At 37.4% G+C, this 25690-nt stretch overlaps 1 protein-coding gene and 1 pseudogene across 2 annotated transcripts; one reads left to right on the forward strand and one right to left on the reverse strand.

The window, feature by feature from the left end:
* The first annotated feature begins 13966 nt into the window (after nt 1–13966).
* Nucleotides 13967–16480, forward strand: LOC147483332 (putative nucleoredoxin 1; annotated as a pseudogene). Its single transcript, XR_015203652.1, has 5 exons — nt 13967–14104; nt 14250–14722; nt 14814–14936; nt 15127–15504; nt 15722–16480. The product of XR_015203652.1 is annotated as a putative nucleoredoxin 1 (transcript).
* A 1465-nt stretch (nt 16481–17945) lies between these two features.
* On the reverse strand, nt 17946–18714 carry LOC147483333 (large ribosomal subunit protein bL12c-like). The gene has a single exon (XM_086575675.1). It carries the CDS (start codon nt 18625–18627, stop codon nt 18079–18081), a length of 549 nt encoding a protein of 182 aa, XP_086431801.1. The 5' UTR covers nt 18628–18714; the 3' UTR covers nt 17946–18078.
* Nucleotides 18715–25690: the final 6976 nt, after the last annotated feature.

The raw sequence follows: 25690 nt of genomic DNA on the forward strand, positions 1-25690 counted from the left end.
TATGACGAAAGTGCAAAGGTTTTAAGTTGTGTTTCTTAGACCGTGTCTTTATGGTAGACTTGATCGTTTTGGGGTTTGAAGGTTTCCATTTCATACTTGGTATGGATCGGTTGACGTTATCATGTTACCTTGGATTGCGCTTGAGGAGGGAGGTTATAGTGAATACACCGCATGCCGAGGTTGATTCAGCCCCAATGTTAGTAAGGAGGACTTCGGTGATGTCTAGTTTCCTATGCTCTATGAGAGATACTAACGAGGGACATCAGCCGCGTGGAGGTAGTGAGAGACTTCAAGATGTTTTTCAGAGATTCCGGGTTGCCACCCAAAAGGGAGTGGGAGTTTTATATAGACTTGTTCTTCGGGACTGCACTGTTTCAAAGTCGGCTTACGGTTGGCACCTAAGCTATATCGGATAAAATGAAAGTGCAAGTCGAGGAATTACTCAAGAAGGGTAAGAGTTTAATATTTAGTGATTTTGTTTTTGGCTTAACCATATCTTTTGAGTATATGGGTTTGAATCTTTTAAGGTGTGTATGACCAGGTTCATATGACCGAGCAACTCACCATGGGGTGTGCCTGCTATTTTTGTTTCAAAGAAGGATGGTACTTTGAGGATGTGTATTGACTTCAGGGATTTGAACCAGGTGACTATAAAAAATAAGTATCCGCTTCCTAGGATTGATGACCTATTGGATCAGTTGAAGGGGGCTAAGATATTTTCAAAGTTTGATTTAAGGACTGGTTATTATCAGATGGGAGTTGAATAGAAGAGTATTCCTTTATTTGCATTTAGAACTTCGGTATGGGTTGTATGAGTTTTTCGGTGGATGCATTTTGGGTTGACGAATGCACTGAATTTTTATGGACCCGATGAATCGTATTTTCAGCCCTTTTTGGATAAATTTGTGATTGTTTTATTGATGATATTTTTAGTGTATTCACAAAACATAGAAGAACATAAGATGCATTTGAAGATAGTAATCTTGATCGCTCGAGAGAACGTAAGTTGTATGCTAAGTTTAGCAAGTGCCATTTTTGGGAGGAAGAAATTCGTTTCTTGGGACATGTGGTATCTAGTGAAGGGATTGTTGTAGACCCTGTAAAGGTTGCGGCAGTGAAAGAATGGAAACAACCAACCACCGGCATGTTATTAGAGTTTCCTCGGGGTTAATGGATATTATCGGAGATTTATCGAGAAGTTCTCACTTATTGCAGCTCCGCTCATGAAGTTAACTAGGAAGGACGTGAAGTTTATGTGGACTAATGATTGTGAGAAGGATTTCTTAGAATTGAAACAGAGGTTGACTACAGCTCCAATTCTAGTAATCCCGACTAGAGGCGGAAAACTAGTGGTTTTTACAGATGCTAGTGGAACTGGTTTGGGTTGTGTGTTAATGCAAGACCAGAAAGTGGTGTCGTATGCTTCACGACAGTTGAAGATACACGAGAGATGTTATCCTACTCATGACCTGGAGTTAGCTGCAGTGGTTTTTACTTTGAAGGTGTGGAGACATTATTTATATGGTGATAAGTTTGAGCTTTACACAGATCATAAGAGTTTGAAGTATCTTTATTCAGAGAAAGAGTTGAATATGAGACAGCAGAGATGGATGGAGTTCATAAGTAGTTATGACTTCGAGATTCAGTATCACCCAGGCAAGGGCAATGTAGTTGCGGATGCACTTAGTCGATTGCCTAGTGTTTTGACCACTCCTATGGTGCAAGAGTGGAAGAGTTTAGAGACTATAGCAGCTTATGATGTCCGGACTACACCCGATACAGATGAGGGGTATATATGCAGTTTGGAGGTTAGGCCGGTGATTTTCAGTAGAGTGATTGTCATGCGGCCTGAGAGACCGATTTCTTTTGAGTCGTTTAGATGATCTGGTCATTGATATTTTAGATGATTGTCCGTCTGATTGGGCAGTTGATTCTGAGGGAGGATTGAGATTTCATGAGAGATTGTGTGTACCAGATGATGCAGAGTTAAAGAATGAGATATTATATGAAACTCATCGTTCTCGGTTTACAATTCATCTTGGAGGAACGAAGATGTACCAAGACTTGAAGAGGACCTTTTGGTGGGAAGGAATGAAAAGAGATGTCGGAGAATATATTTCTCAGTGTTTAACTTGTCAGCAGGTTAAGGCAGAACATCAGAGGTCGTCTGGATTATTGCAACCATTAGAGATACCGATGTGGAAATGGGAACACATTTCTATAGATTTCATTGATGGTTTGCCTAAGTCTCGAAGAGGTAATGAATCTATTTGGGTTATTGTTGATCGTTTAACGAAGTCTGCTCATTTCATTCCTATTGACGTGCGTAGAAATACAGATAAGTTGGTTTCCTTGTACATTCGAGAAGTAGTCCGGTTACATGGGATTCCAGTGAGTATTGTTTCAGATCGAGATCCTTTGTTCACTTCCAGATTCGAAGAGTTTTCGCCGCGCTATGGGCACTAGTTTGGCGATGATGAGTACGCTTATCATCCCTCGCATTGAGATGGACGCCGTAGAGAGGGTGAATCAGATATTAGAAGATATGTTACGGTCTTGTGTAATGGATTTTGGTGGAGGATGGGAGGAGCATTTGCCTTTGGTGGAGTTTGCATATAATAACAGTTTCCAGTCGAGCATCGGTATGGCACCCTTTGAGGCTTTGTATAGGCGTCCATGTCGATCACCTGCTTGTTGGGTAAATGTGGGAGACTGAGTATTGCTTGGGCCTGAGATAGTGAGAGAGACATTTGAACAGATTAAAGTCATTAGAGAAAGGATTAAGACAGCACAGAGTAGGCAGAAAAGTTATGCAGATTTGAAGAGGAAACGGGTTAAGTTTTCTGTAGGCAATTTTGTATTTTTGAAGGTTTCCCCTATCAAAGGAGTTATGAGGTTTGGCATGAAAGGAAAGTTGAGTCCACGATATATTGGACCATATGAGATATCATAAGACCATAATAGGAGAAGATTGAGTAGAAGTAGCTACAAGAAGAATGTGATGTGCCTTGAAAGAAGAAACCAATTACAAAGCGAGATAATAACTTATGAAACAAGATGAATAGGTGAAAGATAATGTTTTGGGAGGATATATGGCTTGGAGAGCGAAACCTCAAAAGTGAGTATAAGCCCATCTAGAGCGTGTTGAAGAAGAGGAGTATGAGTCCATCTACAACAAGTTCAAAGATGATGCACTATCAAGGAATCCTCTACTTAGGAGGATGAGATGCTATCCAGGATTTGGATTACTACTTTCTCTAGAATGATTGGGATATCGAGTGTGGGCAGTTTTGGCGCACATATTAGATACAGGTAAAAATGATACAATGCTGGTTTTACATTGAGATATTGGAGGACAAAAGGGTGAGGGAGTTGAATATTGGCGTGGAAGTTTGGAGGAGGGAGGTTCTTCAAATGTTTGTTTGTTTGTTTGTTTTGTTTTGTTTGTTTTGTTTTGTTTTAATGGGCGTCAAGTAGAGCTCTTACAGCCGAAAACGCCAAAAAGATAGAGTTCCATCCCCACACCAATAGGCTGTGTTGCATGGGTATGCCACCCCTTTTGAGAAAGAATCGTGAATCAATCATATTCGGCTGGTGTCAAAGATTGGGATGCAGCTCATATTTGTCCGTAATTCCAGATAAATGCTATATTTGGAAAGAAAATTACAAACTTCAGTTTAAAAGCACTTCATTTTGTTTTGCATTTGGTCAGATTTGAGCTTTTAGTTACTTTTTAATCCACATAAAATTTTTTTTTTCTTTATTGGTGCTTGAAGATTGATTTGCAAGATGAAATCCTATCTTTCTTCATTTTATTGTTAAATATTGTACTTTTGGAGTGTTTTTGCTATATATGCAGGATTGTGGCGAAGAAATACATCTTGAGTACTTATGATGGCTTTACTATAGGTGGTGCTGAGTATGTTTTTCTTCGTCTTCCCCTCTCCCCACCTGGAAATTATGGGATTTTGTGAATTTTTTAAATGAAACAAGTGAATTAGAGATTTTGCTAAGAAAACATGTACTCAAATGGGAAGGGTACAGTATGGTTCCTATTATCTGTATTGTATGCCCTCTTACATATTTCCTTGTATGTGTATTATTGTTAAAAAGAAATACCCATATGAATGTATATAATTGATGAATAAAGCCGCCCCTAAAAAAAAACACAAGTGTTAGGCACCCCAAGATAGTTTGGGGGATAATACAGAAACAAAGGTGGTTATTGGGTTTGCCTTCAGCTAGGAAGTTAGGTTATGGAAATTGGAAAAATTGTTTATTGTGAAAAGGATCACCCTGATTCATAGTAAGTAAATCTTTTTTTTGTAGTTACAATTTATTTGTTTTGTTTTGTAAACTTGCACCCCATCCCTCAGGATAGAGTGGGCCAAGACTAATTAACCTAGGCCCAGGATATCTTAGTTCAATGCTGTGCTTATGGATCCCTTGCTTGGATGTACTTCTATTTGTTTTTCTCCATTGACCTAATTTTTCTTTTTACAAACAAGTGTTTTATGTATTAGTAATTTTAGGATCTGGCTTATTCTGCATACTATATATTTTATTATTTTTATCCATTCAAATCTGAATTTCTCTTCTTCTCTCTCGCCATTCTTTTATTGGAAATTTATAAGCTTTTGCAATGGTTTTGAAGGGCCCTAGATGGGTTATCTTCCATACAACTGCTTCCAGGTCTAGGAGTGGAGGCATCACAGTGTTTAGGGTATGAATTAGGATTATTCTTTTTTATTGGAATGGGGTTTCCCCTGGTTTTAGCATATATATATGGAAGCAATGGATTACACTAATTTTTGAATCTGATTGGTTAGGTTAGTGGAAAATTCAAATTAACAATACAAATGAGCTTCAATTTTCAGCTCTTATTCTTGATATTGTTATAAAGCAATTTGCCCATCCAACTTCAGAGGATCTCATGTTTGTGAAGTACTACAATGTACATTTTCAATCAAAAAACTCTAATTGCATCCTTCTCAGATTTTCTGGTACCGAAGTTAAGGCTTTTTGGTACCCAGTTCTATTACTTCTGAACTAATTTGAAGTTGTAATGGATCTTAAAGAGATTCTAGTTAAAAATTTCATTGCAAGACTCTGATGGTAAATGCTGGAACACAAGATATGGAGAAATATTAAACTTCTATTAGCCCTATATGTCTACCGTCTAAGGTAATAGAAGTGATGCATATTAGCAAGTAGATTGTAATGGGCCTGCTATGAGTATAGCAAAAGCTTGTAATCAGTGTGTTTGTGTGACACTATATAGTATTCCTCCGTTAGATAGTAGGTACATGTAATGAGTGTGGAGGATGCTCTAGGTGCTTTTTTGCTCGGTTATGCCTAGGGACTTTGTACCAATTAGTTTTGAGATCAATATAGGTTTGGGTTCAAGAAAAGAGAGGAAACAAACCGATATGAAGAGACGGAGAGAGACCACCAAAGTAAAGAATGGAGATGGGCTCGAAGTCAGAAAGCTTCCCTTGAACAACTTTCTTTTTGTTAAATTGGAAGGATTTGCTTATTTCCTCTTCTTTTCAATTCAAAAACTGATTTATAGGTAAATGCATTGGACCACCACTTGTTGCTGTCCTGTGGACAGATTTGCCTGTATGTCCAAAATTTGGACTCTTTTTGTTATTGCAGCTTTGAGCGATAACTCTCCATTTTTGGCAATGTTTTTGCTTTCAATTTGGATATTGGAAAATGGATCCCTACTTCTTTTCTTCATGAAGTTCTTGCTCTTTCTTGCGATTGAAATGTAATACATACTAATCTGAATATTTTTTTTTGAAAACTATATATACAGCTTGGTAGTGGTTGGCTAACAGTGTGGAGCTCTTTTTGGTTCATGCACTACCCATTTTCAATAGCATTGACAGCAGCTGTAAAGTTTTCTTACATCAGTATTTTAGCTGATTCTTTTCTTTTTCTTTGATCAGTAAAAGTTATAATTCTTTCCTAATAAAATTATTTACAAACAAGATTGCTAGCACTAACAAGATACTAAAAGCATAACTAACTACAAAAGTCCACATGATTCCCAAATACAAAACTTACAAAGAAACTAGAATGTCCCAATTACGGAAAAAAATCAAAATGAAATCTCAACTCCTAAAGATGGTGGCGTTAACTCAGCTTAAACCATACAATGGTCCCACTTAATATCCTTCTAAGCTCTTGTTTCATTTTATTTTTCCTTGTTTTCAAAACAATCTTGATTACATTTCAACCACATCCCCACACTATTGCCTTTAGCGTTGATTCCTTTCTAATGGCCAGTTCAATCACCAAATTGATCCACGCTCTTTTCTTTTGGCACTAGTTTATAGACCTTATTGGTGTTTTGTTTTGCTTGGAACTTGAGATAGTTTGGGTAGTGTGGATATAGTGGACAATATCAATTTATGTGCTGTTGAAATATAGGCGGAAAAGTATGCTTTTCCGAATCTGGGAATGATAAGATATGAAGTTTTGCTTTTACGAAACAACAGACAATGCATATCAAACATCCATTCTGGGATCAAGCAATTGATGTTTCTACAAATGATGATAGAGCAGAATTAGTTCAGATTAAAAGGGACCGCTAAACAAATATATAAACTTGAGCTGTTGTCTGGAATCATATGTAATATTTTAAAACTGTTATGAAGTATATACTCTTCTTAGTTCATTTTTTGTTGTCTGAATTTTGATTTTTGATACTCAACTTTTTCCACTTTCACACGAGTTCTAAAATATCTTTTTATGTACATCATTGGGTGTGTTTTGCTACACCCTGTTTCTTATATGACATTCCTGCAAAGGACATCCCTTGCATTTTGTTATCCATGAACATTTCTCTCGTGTTTTTGTATGGTCTTGAAGTTCCCCTTAGTTTTTCAGGTTTTTTTGTAAATTTTGTTGTGGTATTTGGTGAGTAACAGGCAGATGCTGCATTGTTGCTTCTTGCAAATATCATTTCAAAGGTAGTATTTATCGGTCCTATATTATTTATCTTACCCTCTTTGATTTACTTTTTGGAGTGGCCCTAGACTGAAAAAATTGAAATGCTCATTGCTCGATTATCACAATTTTTATCTTTTCAGGAGTTGGTCAATCTTCAATTGTACCCCTCAGGATATATGGGAGTTTGATTATTCATGCACATGTCATCAATGTAAGGGGAGCCTCCTCTTGTTTGATCAATCCCTTTCTTTACCCATCTAGTTGGTGGTTCTTTATCTTATGATTCTAGGTGTGGCTATTTTGATTTCTTGAATTGTTATCTTTGAAGTTTTTCGTGAAAATCTTTTCAAATGAGCTCCCCGGCCCTTATCCCTTTTAATGTAAATATTGGTATTCTCGACCATATCTTGAGAGTTCGCTTCTTTATGGTTTAATGTTATTATTATAATTATTATCGATTGTGGCTGTTGTTGTGAGTCAAACACATTATTTCGCGGAATGATCTATTGGGATAAAGAGGCGTGTGTTGATATCCTACTATCAAAGATGGTGGAAATCTAATGGTTGATCTTTTAACCAAGTGTAATAAAATGACACAACTCTGCATATATAAACCCCTCCAAATCTTAATATGGATGATTTGAAAAACATTAGGATAGTTTATGAGCATGAACATTTCCCTTGTTTTAATTCATATAGTAAATCATGGTTCATGGTAAAATCTTACATTTTTTTACTATTTTTGCAAACTCTAGCTTTAGTAATATTCTTTTATCAAAATCAAAATGAGGTTGTCTTTGGGACTTGGTTTTAGTTGTTTCCAATTTGTTTTTCTATATTGATTAGTAATCTTTATTTTGCATAGGACTTGGTGTTAGTAGCTAATTATTCCAAGTAGTTTTGTTTTCTATTTGGTTGTAAAACCATGTTTTCTTATAAATGGGGCCCTTGTGTCACAAAGTGACTCTGACCGCTTTAATCAACTTTAGTCAAAGATGTGGTCAATGGTCCCTTTTTGGTTATAGTGGAAATCTTACTTAGATATATATATAGGGAGGATTGAGTTCCCATTGTCCTCATGGTCCGAACCATATGCGAGAACTTATCTGGCTGGGATACGGGGCTACCTCATGACGACATTGAAAAGTCGTCATGGATTCCCATTTGACTTCTAGAAGGATGGGTTTAGGGATGTAGTTTAGTTAGTACTTGGGTCCATTGGGTAACAACGAGGTTTCCAAATACCACGCGTCTAGTTAGAGGTGCTTAACGGATAGGTTCGAATACGGACATGCTTGCATCGAAGATCTGATTTTCGATTCGAAGATTGGATATCGGATAATATCCGATCCGAAAATTTAATATTAATTAATTTATTTGCTTTGTTTAATTTATTTTATCATTATAAAAAAAATGTATATTTATACATAATTTGTCATTTTAATATTAATTTTTTTATTATTATGATTTTATGTCATTAGTTGTGATTTTATATAATATTTTTATATTACAAAGAATGAATAAATTAGCAATTTACAATAAATATCAGCTTTTGGATCCAGATTGATATTATCTCCGGATGCGGATATGGCGATGAAAATCTAGGGGTGACTCGGATTGGATGGGATTAACCTTCTTGAACGGAATTTTTTGGAACCTAATATGTTAGCCAAATCCGACCCAATTTTTTTTTGGATTCAAATATATATCCACTTCGAATACTTGGTAGAATTTTCACAGATCTCTTTACTTTCAATTATTTTTGAAAAAAAAAATTTGACATCACTAAATTTCAAAATATAGTAATATACAATAGCGATAAAACGCTTCGAACTTCCAAAAACTAGAAAAAATGAACGATTCGAGGATCTAATCAAGTGGGATGGAGATTTATTATAGTTTTATAATTATATATTTTCAGAATAAATCGGCAATAATATCGAAAATTTCGGATCGACTATATGTCGAACTTTTGGATCGGATATCGGATCGGTTTTGAGTTATATCCAAATCCAATCAATTTTTTTTCAGAATTGTCTAATCAAGTGGAGAAAGGGAGATATATTAGTTTATAAGTACATATTTTTCAGAATAGTTTCGAAGAAATCTAAGAATAATATCGGAAATTTCGGGATCAACTATATTATCGAATACCGGATCGGATATCTTTTTAGAGTTATATCCAAATCTGATCCAATTTTTTTAGAATTTTTGGAAATCGGACCATACGAAAACTACACCCGGGACCATGAAAACTACACCAGGCGGACTACGATTTGGGTCGGATTTCGCAAAATCGAAATTCGGCAAAAAGAGGCACCCTAGCGATATCCAAACTATTTGGGACACAAAAATTATCCCGAATCGATATCCTAAAAGCGAAATTTTCGGATGTGAATTCAAATCAAATATTTGGATATCCATTTGCACCCTTAGTCCTAGTGCATCGCTCTACTCGCGGTTGGTCGGTCGCAGGTCACCATTGCATCCGTTCCGATGGAGTATTGGTTATCGATCTCAAGACATGAGATAGGTGTGCTTAGTTTCCTCTGGGGGCTTACCCAAGGATTCAAAAACCAGAGGTTAATGGGGTAACCTTCGTCTTGACTATCCAAAAGAATACTCGAGCACCAATGCTCATCAGCTTGTATTGGTCGAGCTGCACGATCATGTGCATGATCATGTATGCCGCCGACGGACCCCTCTTGGCATATGTTTCAGGTGGCGTCGGTCTGTGACACCTTGGCCGCATAAAACGACTTGGGATTATTGTTTTGAGAATTAAAGTGATTATTAGGTTGATTGGTGAGGATTTTCGCTTTTTTTTCATCCTTTGTAATTTATTGGTTTTCCTTTATTTAATTGGTGTTCATTTTGCTTCTTGCTCCCCGGTGAGTTTTGTAGTTCACCCTTTTCCTATTTTGGCAAAATCATGGCCCCGACTGTTGCAATCTAATTTCAATGCCCACCTACTGTTGCAATCAGCCAAAGGCACATAAGTTATGGAAAAAATCAAAACAAAAAATAACGGTGATTTGAATGGATTCTCTATTTTTGGCGCTTATTTGGTGTTTTAAATGGTTAGGGCTTTTTCTTGTGGGGATAGTTAGGACTTTTACTCCCCAAATGGCTAAATCCCTTAAATCCATTCATCCCCGGTGAAGGTGGGACTCAAATCTAAGACCTTGAGGCGGTGAGACCAACACTCCAAGTTTTGACCAACAGTACACGGTCTGACTCTCGTGCTCAAGGGGCCAAACCCTAATATTGCATTAAAGAAGAGGCAAACCCCAACATCACATCACTTACAGGGATCAAGACTAAAACTGATTATTGTTATTATTGCTATTGTTACCGTTACCACTACAAATCTTAGGCGAGTTGCATGAGCAATCCCCATGCTGAATTTTAGAATACTTGGTTCAGATCATTCTGGAAGCTTTAGTAATTGTAAATAATGGTACTTTGAGGATGTATGCTGATCTAATTGCTCTGGTTGCTTTTAGTGTGTGTGTGTTTTTTTTTTTATTTTTATTTTTTATTGATCGGTAAAGTCAGGATTTGTATTAATAAAGAAAAACAGACACATAATTTCTTTGGTAATATTAAGCTAGTATCCAGTGTTATTGTTTGTCATTTTTTTGGTATCGAAATTTGAATTTGTCACCATTCTCCAGGTCTGCTTTGTACTTTCTCTTGTGCTATTTTACAAGGAAAGGTTCTCAGGTATGTGGGTTGACTTTAGGAAGATGAAATTATTACAAGTCTGGAATATTTATGTGGTACAAAAGCATTCATCGGTATATAGATGTGTGGAGTTTCTGCAGGAAGCCTGGACCACTACCAGTCTTTACTAGATCGTAACATTTTTGGTCACTATGGAATGTCTTTGACCCACCAGAATTATTTTTCAGCGAAGTTTAGGTTAGCATGGTTTATTGGCATTCACCATTTTAGTGCTGCCAGTTTACTTTATGTAATTACATCTTGGGCTCTTTTATGGTTTTGTTGCTTTTGTTGTCTTTTAAATGTTCCATGTGAGGGCGTGAGGTACATCTTCAAAAGAAAGACAATCATTTGACTAACTTTTCTTTGTTTTATACAATCTGTCTAGGGTGATCTTGAGAAATTTTGTATCTCAGGAAGAATCTTTTAAGAGCCGCTCTGGGATTACTTAATGGAAAGGTTCTGTGCTTTAATACTTACCTACACGTTTCTTAATCAATTAAATATTCACAGAGTTGATTAGAATAGTATTGCTCCCGATTTTGATATTGAAGTTGCAATGGAAAGTTTAATCAAAGTTTTCTCATTTCAATTGCTTTGCTTCTTTTTGTTTATCATCATATCTGTTGAAAATAATGAAAATCAAGACCACGGACATCTGTATTGAGTCACAGTCAACTGACAGAAGTAGGACTAACGCCTAATTTTCAACAATAGTAGGACTAAAGCCTAATTACCCTTATATTAGTAGGACCAAGACCTAAAAAAATCCCTTCTTGAAATTTAGAAGCATCCAACTGAAAATCAGTTTTAATGAGTGGAGAGGCCAACTTTTTTACTATCCTGCAAGGCTTTAAACATCCATGTTGGATGCTAAACATTTCAACACACACCCTCACTTGTGGTGTTAACTGAAGCTAACATGCGGACAACATACTTGGGTGATGTGTACGAAACAGCCTTTTGGGCCAAATAAAATAGCCTGTCTCTGACACCATCTTAAACTTTAAGAGCTTCCAACTCAAAACCAATTCGTAAATGGAGAGGCTCAAGAACTTTGTATACTATACTGCAAGGTTTTAAAGTACCCAAGTGGGACTATTCTAAACATCTCGACAAATATTATGGATTTATTACTTTAGAAGTATACTTTTTTTCTTTACTCAATTACTCCGCTGTGTTTATTTACCTGCTGACTCAGTCCAACAGATCCTTTTGTCACGTCTGGCAGTTTTACATCATTGTTAAATTGTGACATATTGTCAGTCTATGTTCTATAGATATTCGTTTCATCTCGTAAACGTGTACACACAACATCACATCCTCTTTGTGAAATTTTGGTTGTATTACATCTGCAATTGTACTGACACCTTCAGTTCATGTTTTCTAAAATATGTGGCTACTTATAATCTGGGAAGAATTTTGTAGTACTGAATTGTTTGACCTTTTGCACACTTATTTATCCAGATTCAGGGAATTGCAACATTGTAATGAGATTCATTTCTTTTGCAGGAATCATTTTTGCTGAACGATAGTGTGATAATCCTGTTGCCAGCAGCTATTTTTTCTCTCTCTGTTGGTTGTGCTCCATTCCCATACTTAATAAAGAATCTGTCTATTGCCAACTCCTGTTTTGATTTTTCTGAAGTTGTAGAGGGTGGGATTATGGTACGCAGAGAGGCTAAATTTTACTGTGCCACCTTGATTTATTTTTTTTACACTGCCACTTGTGTGGCTTTTTATACTTCTCATGTGGGGTATAACTCGTAAATGTGCATGTAGGCTAAGGGAAATCAACGATTTCAGTATAAACTTTTGGAATGCTCTGTTGAACTACTAGCTGAAATTGAGAAGGGGTCTGATGCCAAGGTGTTTTTTTTTTAATTACTCTGTTGTAGACATATATTAGATAATAAATTCTTATTTTGGTTTCATAGTTTTGCTTTATTTGGCAGGCAATGCAATCTGAATCTCAACACATTGTGGTCTGCCATGTCGGATATCAGATCCCCTGCGAAGTGGAATGGTGACCTATATTCTTGCATTCTTAACGGATAATGTGATTGACAGGATGCTTCTGTCAGATATATTTTTCCTATGTACTCTCATATGTAACTTCATTTACAGTTCGATTGTAACAAGGTATCTTCTTCTTTTTATTCTTCCATTGAATTCATACGCTCGCGCGCACACACACACACACACAGAGGTAGGTCTAGGTAAACGACCACAAATGTTGTCCCGGTACTTTCTGAACAGCTCGTTCTTCAACATGCATAAAGTAGCTGGCACGTTTGTGAAGAGGTTCGAGCAATCCAACAAGCTTCACTTGCTCGACCTTGTTCTGCTGGCATACAAGTTGTGTCCTTGCATAGTTCGACATCACCAGAAAGTCGTTACATCAATCCCCAATCAAGTCAATAACACATTTAAGATAAAAAACTTCAATATTCAAGAATTTGAATCATGATCAAGACTTTAATCATAGTACCGGCGCCTCCTTGTTTGTACTGATTCTTTAAATTGTTTCTGAACAGAAACAATAGTAGTGTCCTTTGTGGGTTGCGTCATTGCTCACTAATACCTTTGTTCTTTGATTTTTTGATCTATAAAAGTTATATTCTAGGTTACATGGACACGCCATATTTTGAAAAAAATCTGTGTCAGATACGTATCCACGTGTCCGTGTCCATATCCGTGTCGGACACACGGATACATATTGTATTTAATTTACCTCGAATTTCTGATTTACCATCTAATTTAATAAATTTATAATTATTAAAAAATTAATTAATTATTCCTATCCGTGTCCCCGTGTCGATCTTCAACTGCTCCCCGTATCCGACACCCGGTATCCAGAATGGACACTGACACGCCGCGTGGTATGTCAATGTAACCTAGGTTATATTTCATTCCCAAATTTCTTTTTACAATCACATGAAATCACCGCATAGTTAGCAAGATGCTAATAATTAGATTCCATATAATCTGACAAAATGAAAAATACAAAAGATACTAATACCTGAGGTCTAATTTGTGTTTTATGTGCTCTTGCTTGGTCCTTTTACTCATCTTATTTTCTTGCAGTTCTAAAGAAGAAAATTCGACATTCCATTTAAAATTGTGCCAGCATGTAGTAATGTTGCTTCAGCGTGCTCTTTGTCTTGTTGAAGAATGCCAGAACGATCTCCAGAGCCATGGTGGCTCAGGGTGTAATCTGTTTCTTGATGGAACAGGGTCTATTTTAGCTTCTGTTAGGGGGCTTTGTTTGCTTTCGTCTTGTCAGCCTTTGCAGGGATCAAACTTTTAATCATGATATGCTTGTGAAGGCGAAATGGATGAAGATAAACTTCATGATTTGCAATCTCTACTCTCTTCTGCAAATTGCTATTTCCTTGTCGGCAACAACGGTGATCAGGTAATCATTTCAGCTTTCAATTATAATTCATGTTATAAACCTTTACTAAAAGTTTGAAGAGACTATATTTTGTGCAGATATTAAGCTATCTAAAGTATTATTAACAGAGAATAATTGTTATCTATGTTCATTTCATAATTTGCAGGTGAAGATAAATGATTTGAGTGGAAAGACAATTGGCCTATATTTCTCAGCATCATGGTGTGGACCATGCCGCCGGTTTCCCGAAAGTTAATAGAGGTTTATAGCGAGCTCTCATCCAAAAATGATATTGGGATCGTTTTTGTATCTGCTGATCGTGATGATGAAGCGTTCAATGGGTACTTTTCTAAAATGCCATGGCTTGCTATTCCATTATCCGAGACGGGTGAGAAGTTGAACGAGTTGTTTGGTGTTGAAGGGATACCTTGTCTTGTAATTATTGATGGGAGTGGGAAGGTTTTGAGTGATGATGGGGTGAGTATTATAAGTGAGTATGGAGCAGGTGCATACCCTTTTACACCTGAAAGGATTAAAGAGTTGAAAGAAGAAGAAGAGAAAGCTAAGAAAGAACAAACATTGAATACCGTCTTGGTTTCTGGATCACGGGACTTTTTGATTTTGAATGATGGAACTCAGGTAATTAACCTTTTACTCTAATAATTCTAGGCTGACATACATGTAATAGTTAACAATTTACTTAACACTGGTAACATATTTTATTTATCAGGTGCCAGTGGCAGAGCTTGAAGGAAAGATTGTTGGTTTGTATTTTTCGGCTGCTTTTTTCCCTCCTTGCATTGATTTTACTAAGAAACTTATGGAAGTTTATAATAAATTAAAGGGTTAACTAGTATTACTCCTCCCACTAGATGAGCCAATTAGGATTTCCCCCCCACTAGATGGGAAATTAGGGTCTCCCCCCTAAATACACACAAAAAAAAAGTCAAAGTGGGTTGACCGATTTTTTTTTTTTTTGTATTTAGGGGGGAGACCCTAATTTCCCATCTAGGGTAATACTAGTTCACCCTAAATTAAATGAGGGTGGAGAGAGCTTCAAGGTTGTGTTAATCTGCCTCGATGAAGATGAAGAAGCTTTTAAAAAAAGCTTTGAAAATATGCCATGGCTCTCATTGCCTTTCCAGGACAAAAGTTGTCGTAAGCTGATTAAGTACTTTGAGCTCTCGGCACTTCCTACCTTGGTCATACTTGGTCCAGATGGAAAGACTTTACATCCAAATGCTGCTGAATTTATAGAAGAGTACGGAATTCAGACATATCCCTTCACTGCAGAAAAGTTGGCAGAGCTAGAAGAAATAAAGAAGGCCAAACTTGAAGCGCAAACACTTGAATCAATTTTGGTTGAAGGGGATAGAGATTTTGTGCTTGGGAAAGATGGTAAAACTGGTTAGATTATTTGAGTATATGATTCTAGGTAGAACTCTTTATTCCACGAATATATTACTTGCGTGACTGGAATTGATACTTTACTCTCACACTTTGCAACCATTATCGAACTAAAAGATTCCGATTGATGGTGTTAATTATTCATTAGTTTTTAATAGACTTGTTATTATACAACTTTAACCAGATTTTCTTCATCTCAGATTCCAGTATCTCAACTTGTCTTCATCTCAGATTCCAGTATCTCAACTTGTTGGCAAGAATACACATTGGTGCCCTCCTTGTCGTGCTTTCCTACTTAAGCTGATCGAGACATACCATGATATTAAGGCAAAAGACAATGGATTTGAAGTAATATTCATCTCGAGCGATCGCGACGAGTCATCTTTTCAGGAGTATTTCTCAACCATGCCATGGTTGGCACTCCCCTTCGGTGATGACAGGAAGATATCCTTGAGTTGCACATTCAAGATCCATGGCATCCCCACTGTTATAGCCCTTGGGCCCTCTGGAAAGACAGTCACAAAGGATGCTCGAGAACTTATGATGATTCATGGAGCCAATGCTTATCCTTTCACCATTGATCGCCTGAAGGAAATCGAGGTAGAAAATGAGGAACAGGTCAAGGGGTGCCCTGAGAAGATACAAGATTCAGCTCACATAGAGCATGAGCTTGTGCTAAGTCGTCGAATGCCTTACATATGTGATAAATGTGACAAGGAGGGAAAGGTGCGGTCATATTATTGTGGTGAGTGGGACTACGATCTCCATCCGAAGTGCGCCTCACTAGATAGAGAGATGAAGGTGCAAAAGTTGACAACAGTAAGGATAGAAAGGAAGGATGGACCTGTGATGGTGAAGTCTGTTACGAATCTTAGAGTTGTGTTTCGTTCCTATCTGGAAATTAATGTTTTGTGTGAACGTGTCATTGTGATCTATCACTTGCTGTGTTATGGAACATATGTTTGAATAATCTATGGAAGTTAAGCTGTCTCTGTAGTATTTTATGAGCGTGTCTGTCTGTCACTATGTGCATTGTTTATGAAAGCTGAAGGGTATAGCTTGAGTAAAGGAGTATTCTGAAGGTGAATCAAAAAATAGCAAAAGTTGGTGGCTCATTGTGGAAATATAGAACGTATAGGTACGGAGAGTATGTACAAATTGTACAGATTCAGTGATTCACTGCCAGCAATCTCTTTTTCTCCATTGCAAAGCATTCTCTTATCTCTTTTCAAGCTCCGGAGAATAGGAAGATGGTTCATGAGATGCTTTTAGATTATCTCTATTGGCTATCTATATGGCTCCTTGCTCTCTGTATTTATGGTCTTGTGTTGTGTGACGTGCTCGGATCAGATTTTCTACATCCAACAGTGGATGGAAGTTCAAATGGCCAAACAAAGAGTGATAACATTAATAGTGCTGCAAAACACTTCTTTTACATCCCATTCGTGTAGGTTCGTAGTACTACTTTGCAACTATTACGCAACACTGCATGATATGATGATAAAATCTTTCTGTGACTATACCTACACCTTGAAACTAAGATACCCATTTCATTACTCATGTTTTGTACCTTACACATTGTTGGAACATCTTCAACAGGTCCTTGTTCCCTCCCCAAATAAAAATGATTGAGAGAGCTAGATAGGAAAACATGACCGGCTACAAGACATCATCAGGGATCGAATATTTCTCATCTCATTCTGAAAACTGGAGGAGGCACTCTTGTTCTCCAGATTTCAGAGGTTAGGTCCTTCCCTTATTCAGCTTTCTGCCTTTCTTATGAGAACTGGTAAAAAGAAACACCTTCAAAGAGAAGCATGGGGACTGATAACTGGATTTACATTGAGCACTGCAGATTTGCAGTAGAATTTGTAAAGTGGGAAAATCACTTCCCCTTCTCAATGGACTTCATTGCAATACTGAATTTCCATTTTTCACCTAAATGTGTAAACACAATTATCCAAAATACAAATAAATGCAAACTGATCTACTTAATCACAGCATTGGATTATTAGAAGTATAAATGCCACCGATGCACATGAAGGTGGTCACTTCTTTCGCATATCATTAAAATGATCATGATTTTAAACCTCATTCTATCAGATATGTTAGAAACCCCCTCTGGACAGGAAAACAGAAATAACTTAATCCAATATAGACAGGAAAACAGAAAGTGTTTCACAGAGCAACACTCCACAAAAGTCACAATAAGCTTAAAATATTTCCAGGGGTAACCAGAGCTAACTCCTACATTTTAACATTCAACTCCTGAAGGTGACTCATGTAGCCAGGTTGAAGTAAACTACATCAACAATGTGGATTAATCACTTAATCAGGACCAATACCATAGCGATATCTGCTAAACTCTTTTGATACTCTAAACCATGTGTATCACTGAAATGTGAGTCTGTGACCAAGCTGTGCAAATAATAAATTTACTCAAAAAACAAGACTAAAAAAAAAAGCATAACAGATTAACAACATTTCAAGTTTTACAACACTGCAAAAACACAAAAAATAAGCTACATAAAATTTACCACTAATATAATTTTTTTCCAAAATGAACAAAACTCCCAAAAATTCACCTTCTAAACAATCCCAACCTTAGCACCAGCTTCTTCAAGAGTTTTCTTAGCTTCTTCAGCCTCTTCTTTCGAAACCGCTTCCTTAAACTTCTTAGGCAACCCTTCAATCAACTCCTTAGCTTCCTTCAATGCCAAACTAGTCATACTTCTAACCGCTTTAATCGTCGCAATCCTAGCATTACTAGGCACTTCCTCAATAACCACATCAAATTCAGTCTTCTCCACAACAGCTTCCGCTTCCGCTGCGGCTCCAGGCCCCACGGCTACTGCCGCCGGGGCGAAAGCGGCAGCAGAGACCCCAAGCTCGTCTTGTAACCAATCGACGAGGCTTCGAGCCTCGACGAGAGTTAGTTCAGAGAGCGTTTTACCAATTGTTGCAATTTTTTCATCCACAACTGCGGAAATTGGTGGGAGGAATGTAGCATTGCGGGAAAATTTAGGATTTTTACGGAGTGGGGAAATTAGGACTTGTTTGGGGAATGGGGTGGAGGAAGTGGGTGTAGGATAAGATGGGGAACGGAGGGTAAATGTGGAAAGTGTTGATGCTGCCATTTTTTTTGTTCTTGTGAGAAGAAGAAGAAAAGAGATAGGATAAGGTGGTGCCTTCTGCGCGTGTTGTTGTGTTGTTTGGGTGTTATAAAGGTGATTTAATCGGGCACTTATCAAATTGCATTGGCCAACCCCAAAAAAAAAAAAAAATATTCCAAGTTTGCCATTTCCTAAAATAAATATATTTTCAGCCCAAGTCCAAGTCAAGTCTAAGTCTAAGTCCAAGCCCAACAAACGGTCCAGCCGGTCTCGCCATGTTAAAATCCCCGAGTCGTTTGAGTGTACACTCAAATGGTCTCGCCATGTCGTTTCAGTGTACACTTAAGCGGTCTTCGCGTGTCGATTGAGACAAAACTCTTGGGTTTTTAGCTAGACAATCGTTTGGGCAGTCTCTAAGATGACATGGCTGGGGCGTTTGGACTTAAATTTTTTTGGTTGTTTGTGATAATTAGAGTTTTTATAGGTTTGTTATTTTTGAGTCCAAAGTCCGTAAAACGTCCGACTAGTCAAGTTATCTTATTCACGTGGATTGATAGCATAGATCAAGTAAGGGATCATCCAAACCTTAGGACTAGGCAAAGTTCATAACTGAAAATTTATAGCTTTAAGGGAATTAGTGAGTAGGATTTTAGGCTATTTCTTATGTTGCTAAAGATATTCTCAATTAAAACTTGGAATGCAAGTTAACGTGAAACTACAAAGATAAATTTCTTAGTAAACTAGAGAGAGAGAGATATAGGAAGAGGGTCAATCATAATCATGCAAGATTAGTTACAAACTTTTAGAGCACTTTATCACTACATCTCTAATCTGTCTCGAGTTCATAGACAAACCCGAAACGGCGTCGAGTATCGATCCCTAATAAGATGTACTCATCTCTGAGTTCATCTTACTAGCATGAGGAGTTGAATTTATATTATATATCTGGAATATCATTTCAACTCCTAGTTTAATTATACACCAGCTGGCCGGGCAAACTAGAGGGCTAACGGCTACCATATGATCTCACATGAGACTTGACCTAATGTTAACTGGGTCTCGCACGAGACTGATCTGGAGTATTAGCACTCCAAACTTGATCAGACTCAGTTATTTTGGGATCAGATGTATAACAAAACCTATTTTCCTAAGTAGTGATTTTGGACTACTAAAACTCCGCCTGATCCTCACATGACCATCATTAACCCTCCCCTTGGGAGGGTTTTAGCTCATGGTCCTTGGATGTATTTAATATCTTTGATGTATGAAATGAAAAAGTAAGAAGAAGCAAAGTAAGAACTGGAAATTTAACTTAAAGAAAACATATCTTATTAGAAGTTAAAGACTTCCTGTATCAACACTAGTATGAAAGCTTAAAAGAAAAATATATAATGCATGAAATGCAAAACAGCCTAAATGGATTGCAAGAAAAAATGGAATGCCTCCTTTCTCCAACATCCCAAAAGATATATCCCCCTTTCTCACGTGAAGCCTTCCCACCTTTTATTACAAGCTTATCTTTTTCTTCACAAATCATCCAAATTTTATCACACCTTTTCTAATCAAAAGTCTAGTCATGCATTTAATTTCTTGTCTTATCTTGTTTTGCAAGGTGTCCAAGAGTGTCCATAACTTGCCACTTGTCCATGCATGATGACTTATCACTTTTTATAGGCCTGCAGAGTGGGTCCACGTGTTGTGTCTAGTGGCAGCCCAGAATGTTGGCATTTTTACAACTTTCTGTCTTTCCGTAGAGCTCATCATGCAGTGGATTACGGCGAGTTCACTCAGAAATCAGAGTCGAGGTTTGAAAGATGTGAGCTTAGGAAGTTCTTTTTCTTTGCGCGTGATCCCGTTACAAGACTTGGTTTTGTCCCGTTGGAATCTTTAGCTTTTAGTCGGGGCTTTGTTGGGCTTTTCGGGGGAGTGGGAAGACTTCAAGTATGCATAGTATTCCCGTGCTTTGATACAGGTTTTATCATCATATTCACATTAATTGCGAAAATCTGTAAAAGTATGAAAATATAATTATTTCATGATTATTAAATACATAATTAACCAAAATGTTATATTTCTACGGGGTTTAGTATTACAGTTTTGGGTGCTTATCACACCACCCCCAAACAACACTTTGTTTGTCCTCAAGCAAAGAAGAGACATTAAAACGATAAGTGGCCAAAAATGTGTTGTCCTAAACTAAGTCTCATTTCGTAGAGTGCGGTTGCATTGATCGTATGCAACAAGGCCTTAAACCACTAGGAGTTCCCAAGTGGATGAGTTATAGCCTCGTGAGAGTTTTCTATAGAAGATACTCACAAATTTCATCTATACTACAACGACTCGGTAACAAAGGCTTGTTCCCTTAATTAATCTCAGATATCTATACATCTCACTAGCGGGGGAAACGAGGGTTAATTCCTTTGAAATTCAAGTTAATATACATACAATAATCAAAACATCTACATATGAGCATGCATGTATTGATCTTTATAATGAAATGTATGAGCATGGCCGTTTCTGGATCCTTTGGATAACGTCTTTAAGTAGGTTCTCACAGGTATATGTCGAAACACAAATTCTCTCATATTTTTCCACTCAAGTATTTGCTAACTCCAGTGTGCAGTGGGTACATATTTCCTCACATACTCAATGATAGTCAGAGGAACCGAGGTAGAGAATTCACATTTACTACTTATTATCACACCATCCTACTCCTAATTGAGCTAGAGGTATTTATTAGGTGTTATGGGGCTTATGTGGTAGTGTAGAAGAAAATGAGAGAATAAGGTCTTCGAGATATTTACACTAGAGAAATCCTTATTTTCTTTCCTACTTCTAACATAAGTTTCCATACTTAGTTCTTTTAAGCTTTTATATTCCCTTTTGGTTTGATTTTGGGGAAAGTTCTAACTTTGATTTTTCTTTTGATTTTTGGAAACATATTTCTATTTTTCTTTTTCTTTTCTTTCTGAAAAAAATAATTGATTTTGATTTGTGACAAAATTTTCTCTTCATTTTTCCACACTTCATCCTATTTCTCATACTCATCATTTAGGTGGGTTTTTTTTATTGGGGTTAATAGATGGGTAAGTAATTTTTTGTGAAGTAGAAAGGGTTAATGAAAGGTTTAGTGGGGTGACTAGCGGTAATTTTTTTACAGGTATGAATTTTTGGCTATATCAATCCAAAGAAGGCCTAAATTCTCGCCTAGGATTCGGGTAGTGATAAAGTAAGTAGACGCGTGATTTTCTCTATTCGGAAAAACTACTCCTCTGTGTTATTACTCATATATCACACATTTTGAGGCTTTTTGGTTAGATTCTCACAGGATATGGAAATTAAGTTGTCTATCCTTGGGTCTCATAAACTTACTGCTATGTACAGTCAATGATAGTTAGTGCATGAATGCTTATGAAAAGATGTAAAAATTATTGCATACGTATTAACTTAAGTTTCTAAGAACAAATCCTAATTCTAATGCTAGGGTGAGATTTCTAGATATTTTTCATCACAGAAAAGGAAACGAGACTTTGTCACTAAATACACTTCTTTAGACAGAAAATAAAGCTATATACAACCTAGAATTGCTTAACTCATACCCAGTCATAAAAAGTGGTCGAAAACTGTGGGAAGAATGCCCTCATTATTCGGCATGTGGTAATGGGCAAGGTGATATAATGGTGTCGAAAATCACGAGCCCTTTTTAGGTTCTCAATTAAGAGGTTCGTGATGTCGAAGAGGGTGTGTTGCTGAGCGAGAGCATGGAAAGTCTTGCAAACTGATTCGGCGGTAGTAGAAAAATGCCAATACCCCATGATGTTCAGAAGGATAGACAACATGGCAGTCCCGACATTCATTGTCATACTTGCTAGGAGAATTGTTTTGTCCGGCCATTGGCCAGCTTCCTCACGTTCAATGACTCGGGTGAGGCCATCACCGTAGAGGTCGGCGAAATCTTCCCAAAAGTAGTGATTAAAGGAGTTATGTATGATGTATTGAATGGTGGGGGTGGGCTCGTGATAGGGAAGGTCCAAAGTCATAGAAACTGTTGGCTCGTGAAAGATTCGTTTGGTGTCACCCATACGGATTGCGAATCCGTTCAAAAAGAAACCATGTGCACCATTAAATGTTGTTGTATCCTCCATATGATCATAAAAATATGCCGCTAGACGTGGAGAGTATGTCTGCTCAGGTTGCAGAACGAGGGAGGACCAACTGGCTTGGGTTATAAGGTCTCTGAAATGAAGTCCATACGAAGGAGAATCCAACATAGCCTGGAAGGATTGTTCAGGGATGATCTTTAGAGGTTCCATTATTGGAGATGCAGAGAGGAAGGCAGGAAATAGATGAAAGAAGACGGGTGATGAAAGACACCACCTGGAGACAAAGGTAAACCAATTTTTAGAATCTGATGGGAATGACTGAGTAAAAAACGTGGTTTTGAAATAATCATGAGCTAAGCTCTCGATCATGCTAACCTCTCCATCGATATTTGTATAAGGCAACTATTTGATCGTCTTAAAAACATTAACCGCAAAGAAAATATGGCCGAAAGACAAGGACATCGAACCATCGCGGCAGTTTATAAGCGCGTTGGCAGTTGCCAAGAAAGGGCATCCTAAAATTATTGGAACAGAATCGTTAACGACTTCCGTATCGAGGATAACAAAATCTGCAGGATAGTAGAAATCCTGAACCTTAACCAACATGTTTTCCACTACACCCTTAGGATACTTGATAGACCTATCAGCTAGTTGCAATGTCATTGTTGTAGGTTGCATTTCATGTAGACCTATTTGTTTATATAAATAATAAGGGAGTAAATTAACACTCGCCCCGAGGTCTAATAAAGCAGTGGTCGTGTGAGTATCCCCTAAGGTTCATTGTACAGTAGGACGACTAGGGTCCTTGTACTTAACTATTCCATTGTGTTCTGTTAAAGTTGAAAAATGTTATGTTAAAAAGGCGTCATTAGGAATCTTTGTCTTACACCTAGTAGTGCACAACTCTTTAAGAAACTTAGCATGGTGAGGTAACTTTTTAATCGCTTCAAGAAAAGGTAAGTTTATCATTAGATTTTTAAAAACTTCCCTAATCTCGTCAAAATTTGTATCCTTGTTTAACATAGCTAATTTATGAGGAAACGATGGTTTTTCTCTATATTTAGCATATGGATCAACTGGATGTTTAACCTTTGCTTTCTGTTTCTTAGGTTGTGGTTTAACTGGTACCTCTACAGGGGTAGGATCTTCAGTTTCTATTTCGGTATCTAGTGTAATATCTAGTGTAGGGACTACTGGTGGGTTAACTATAGACATAGTTACTTTGTTATCCACCACTTTTCCTGAACGGAGAGTGGTGATGGAATTTATCTCGCCTACGTTTGCATTTTCGTTACTAGTATTACCGTTTACCTCAAAGGCTGTGTTTGGTGTTTTAGGATTAGGTATCGCTTGTCCTGGAAATACACCTTTGGGTTGCACTTTCTCTTGAGCTAACTGCTGTAAGGAAAGTTGGATGGCTTGTAAAATATGTTGTTAAGATTGCATAAAGGTATCAAAACGATCCGGTTGTGGAGTAGTATTTACTCTTGGTTGTGTGGACAGAATTATGTCACGTTGATTATTAATGGGTGGATTTTGGTAGTTATTATTTACGGAATGATACCTCTATTAAATTATTATAATTATTATTGTTATAATTATTATAATTACCCCGACCATGTCCTTTGTCGTGTTTGAGCTTGGTTGTTATAATTATAATTACCCTAACCTTGTCCTTGCCTTGGTGGACCTTGGCTGTAATTGTTTGTTGGCCTAACATTTGGGTTAAACAACCTTGGAGGTTGTTGATTATTTCGCCAACCAAAATTGGGATTTTGTTGCCAAGCTGTGTTAGGTTCACTATTAATGGAACAAATACTATCTTGTTGTGACTGTTGTTGTTCATAGGCGAAAGGACAATAGGAGTCAGGATGCTCTGGACTCAAACAGAAATTACATGGATTGGAGTTGACATTCATGATGGGGATTGGCGTTTGTTGAACAGAAATAGCCTCTACATTTTTAGTTAGAGATTCGATTAAATTTTTAAGTTCCGGATCGGGTTTCATCTCAAACATACCAGCGGCCTTTACTGTTGTAGAAGAACTAGCGTTGAGGGAGATATCGTCACTACCCACCCCCCAGTTATTATTACGCTTAGTTTGATCTTCTAAAAATTTATAAGCCTCTGAGGCTCCCTTACTTAGGAAACTACCCTCATTTATTATGTCAAGCACCTCCTTGTGGTGGTGTAACAGTCCCTTGAAAAAGGCATGAACTAGCGTGTCTTTCGCGAGGTTATGGTGTGGACACTCTATAAGTAGATCGGTGAAACGATTCCAAGGCTCTGAAAATGATTCATGAGGATTCTGTCGAAAGAAATGAATCTTGGAAAGCATTTCATCGGTCTTCAGTGGTGGGTAAAAATGTTCCATAAATAGTTGAACAAGTTTATCCCACGAGTCCATTTAATTTGGCGCCAGGGGCGCTTAACCAAGAGCCTTTATCGGGCTAAAGTGAAAGGAAATACCCTTAGTTTAATTTGTTCAGCACCAATCGTAGAATGGTGGAATGTAGTAAGGACTTGGTCAATCCTACGCATGTGCTGATAAGGCTTTTTATGGTCTAACCCATGAAAAATGGGCAACAAATTAAATATATTTGGGGGGATTCAGAAATCCCCCACTGGATCTGATAGAACGATGCAAGATTTCGGGCTATCGTTCAAGGCTTAGTAAAAGTCAGAGAGAGGAGACTCTCTTTCTTCAGCCATTACTTCAGGTGGTGTGTGTGGTATATTAGTTAGAGGTGTAGTGAGTGGTATACTAGAAAGGCGTGTTTGTTGACGTTGCCGGTTGATTACGTTAGGCATTTTTCTTCGGCCTGACCTTAATCTCATGCAAGGCTAAGACAATCTTAACGAAACACAATAACATTCCAAACAATCCTGATATGCTAGTATGAACCTCTAACAGGAGATGCGAGGTGTGGAAGAAAAGAGTACCTGAATGCTTCCTTGCTTCGCTTATAAGGGCATCTCCAAT

The sequence above is a fragment of the Coptis chinensis genome, chromosome 8, assembly GCF_015680905.1.
Source record: "Coptis chinensis isolate HL-2020 chromosome 8, ASM1568090v1, whole genome shotgun sequence".
Lineage (NCBI taxonomy): Eukaryota > Viridiplantae > Streptophyta > Magnoliopsida > Ranunculales > Ranunculaceae > Coptis > Coptis chinensis.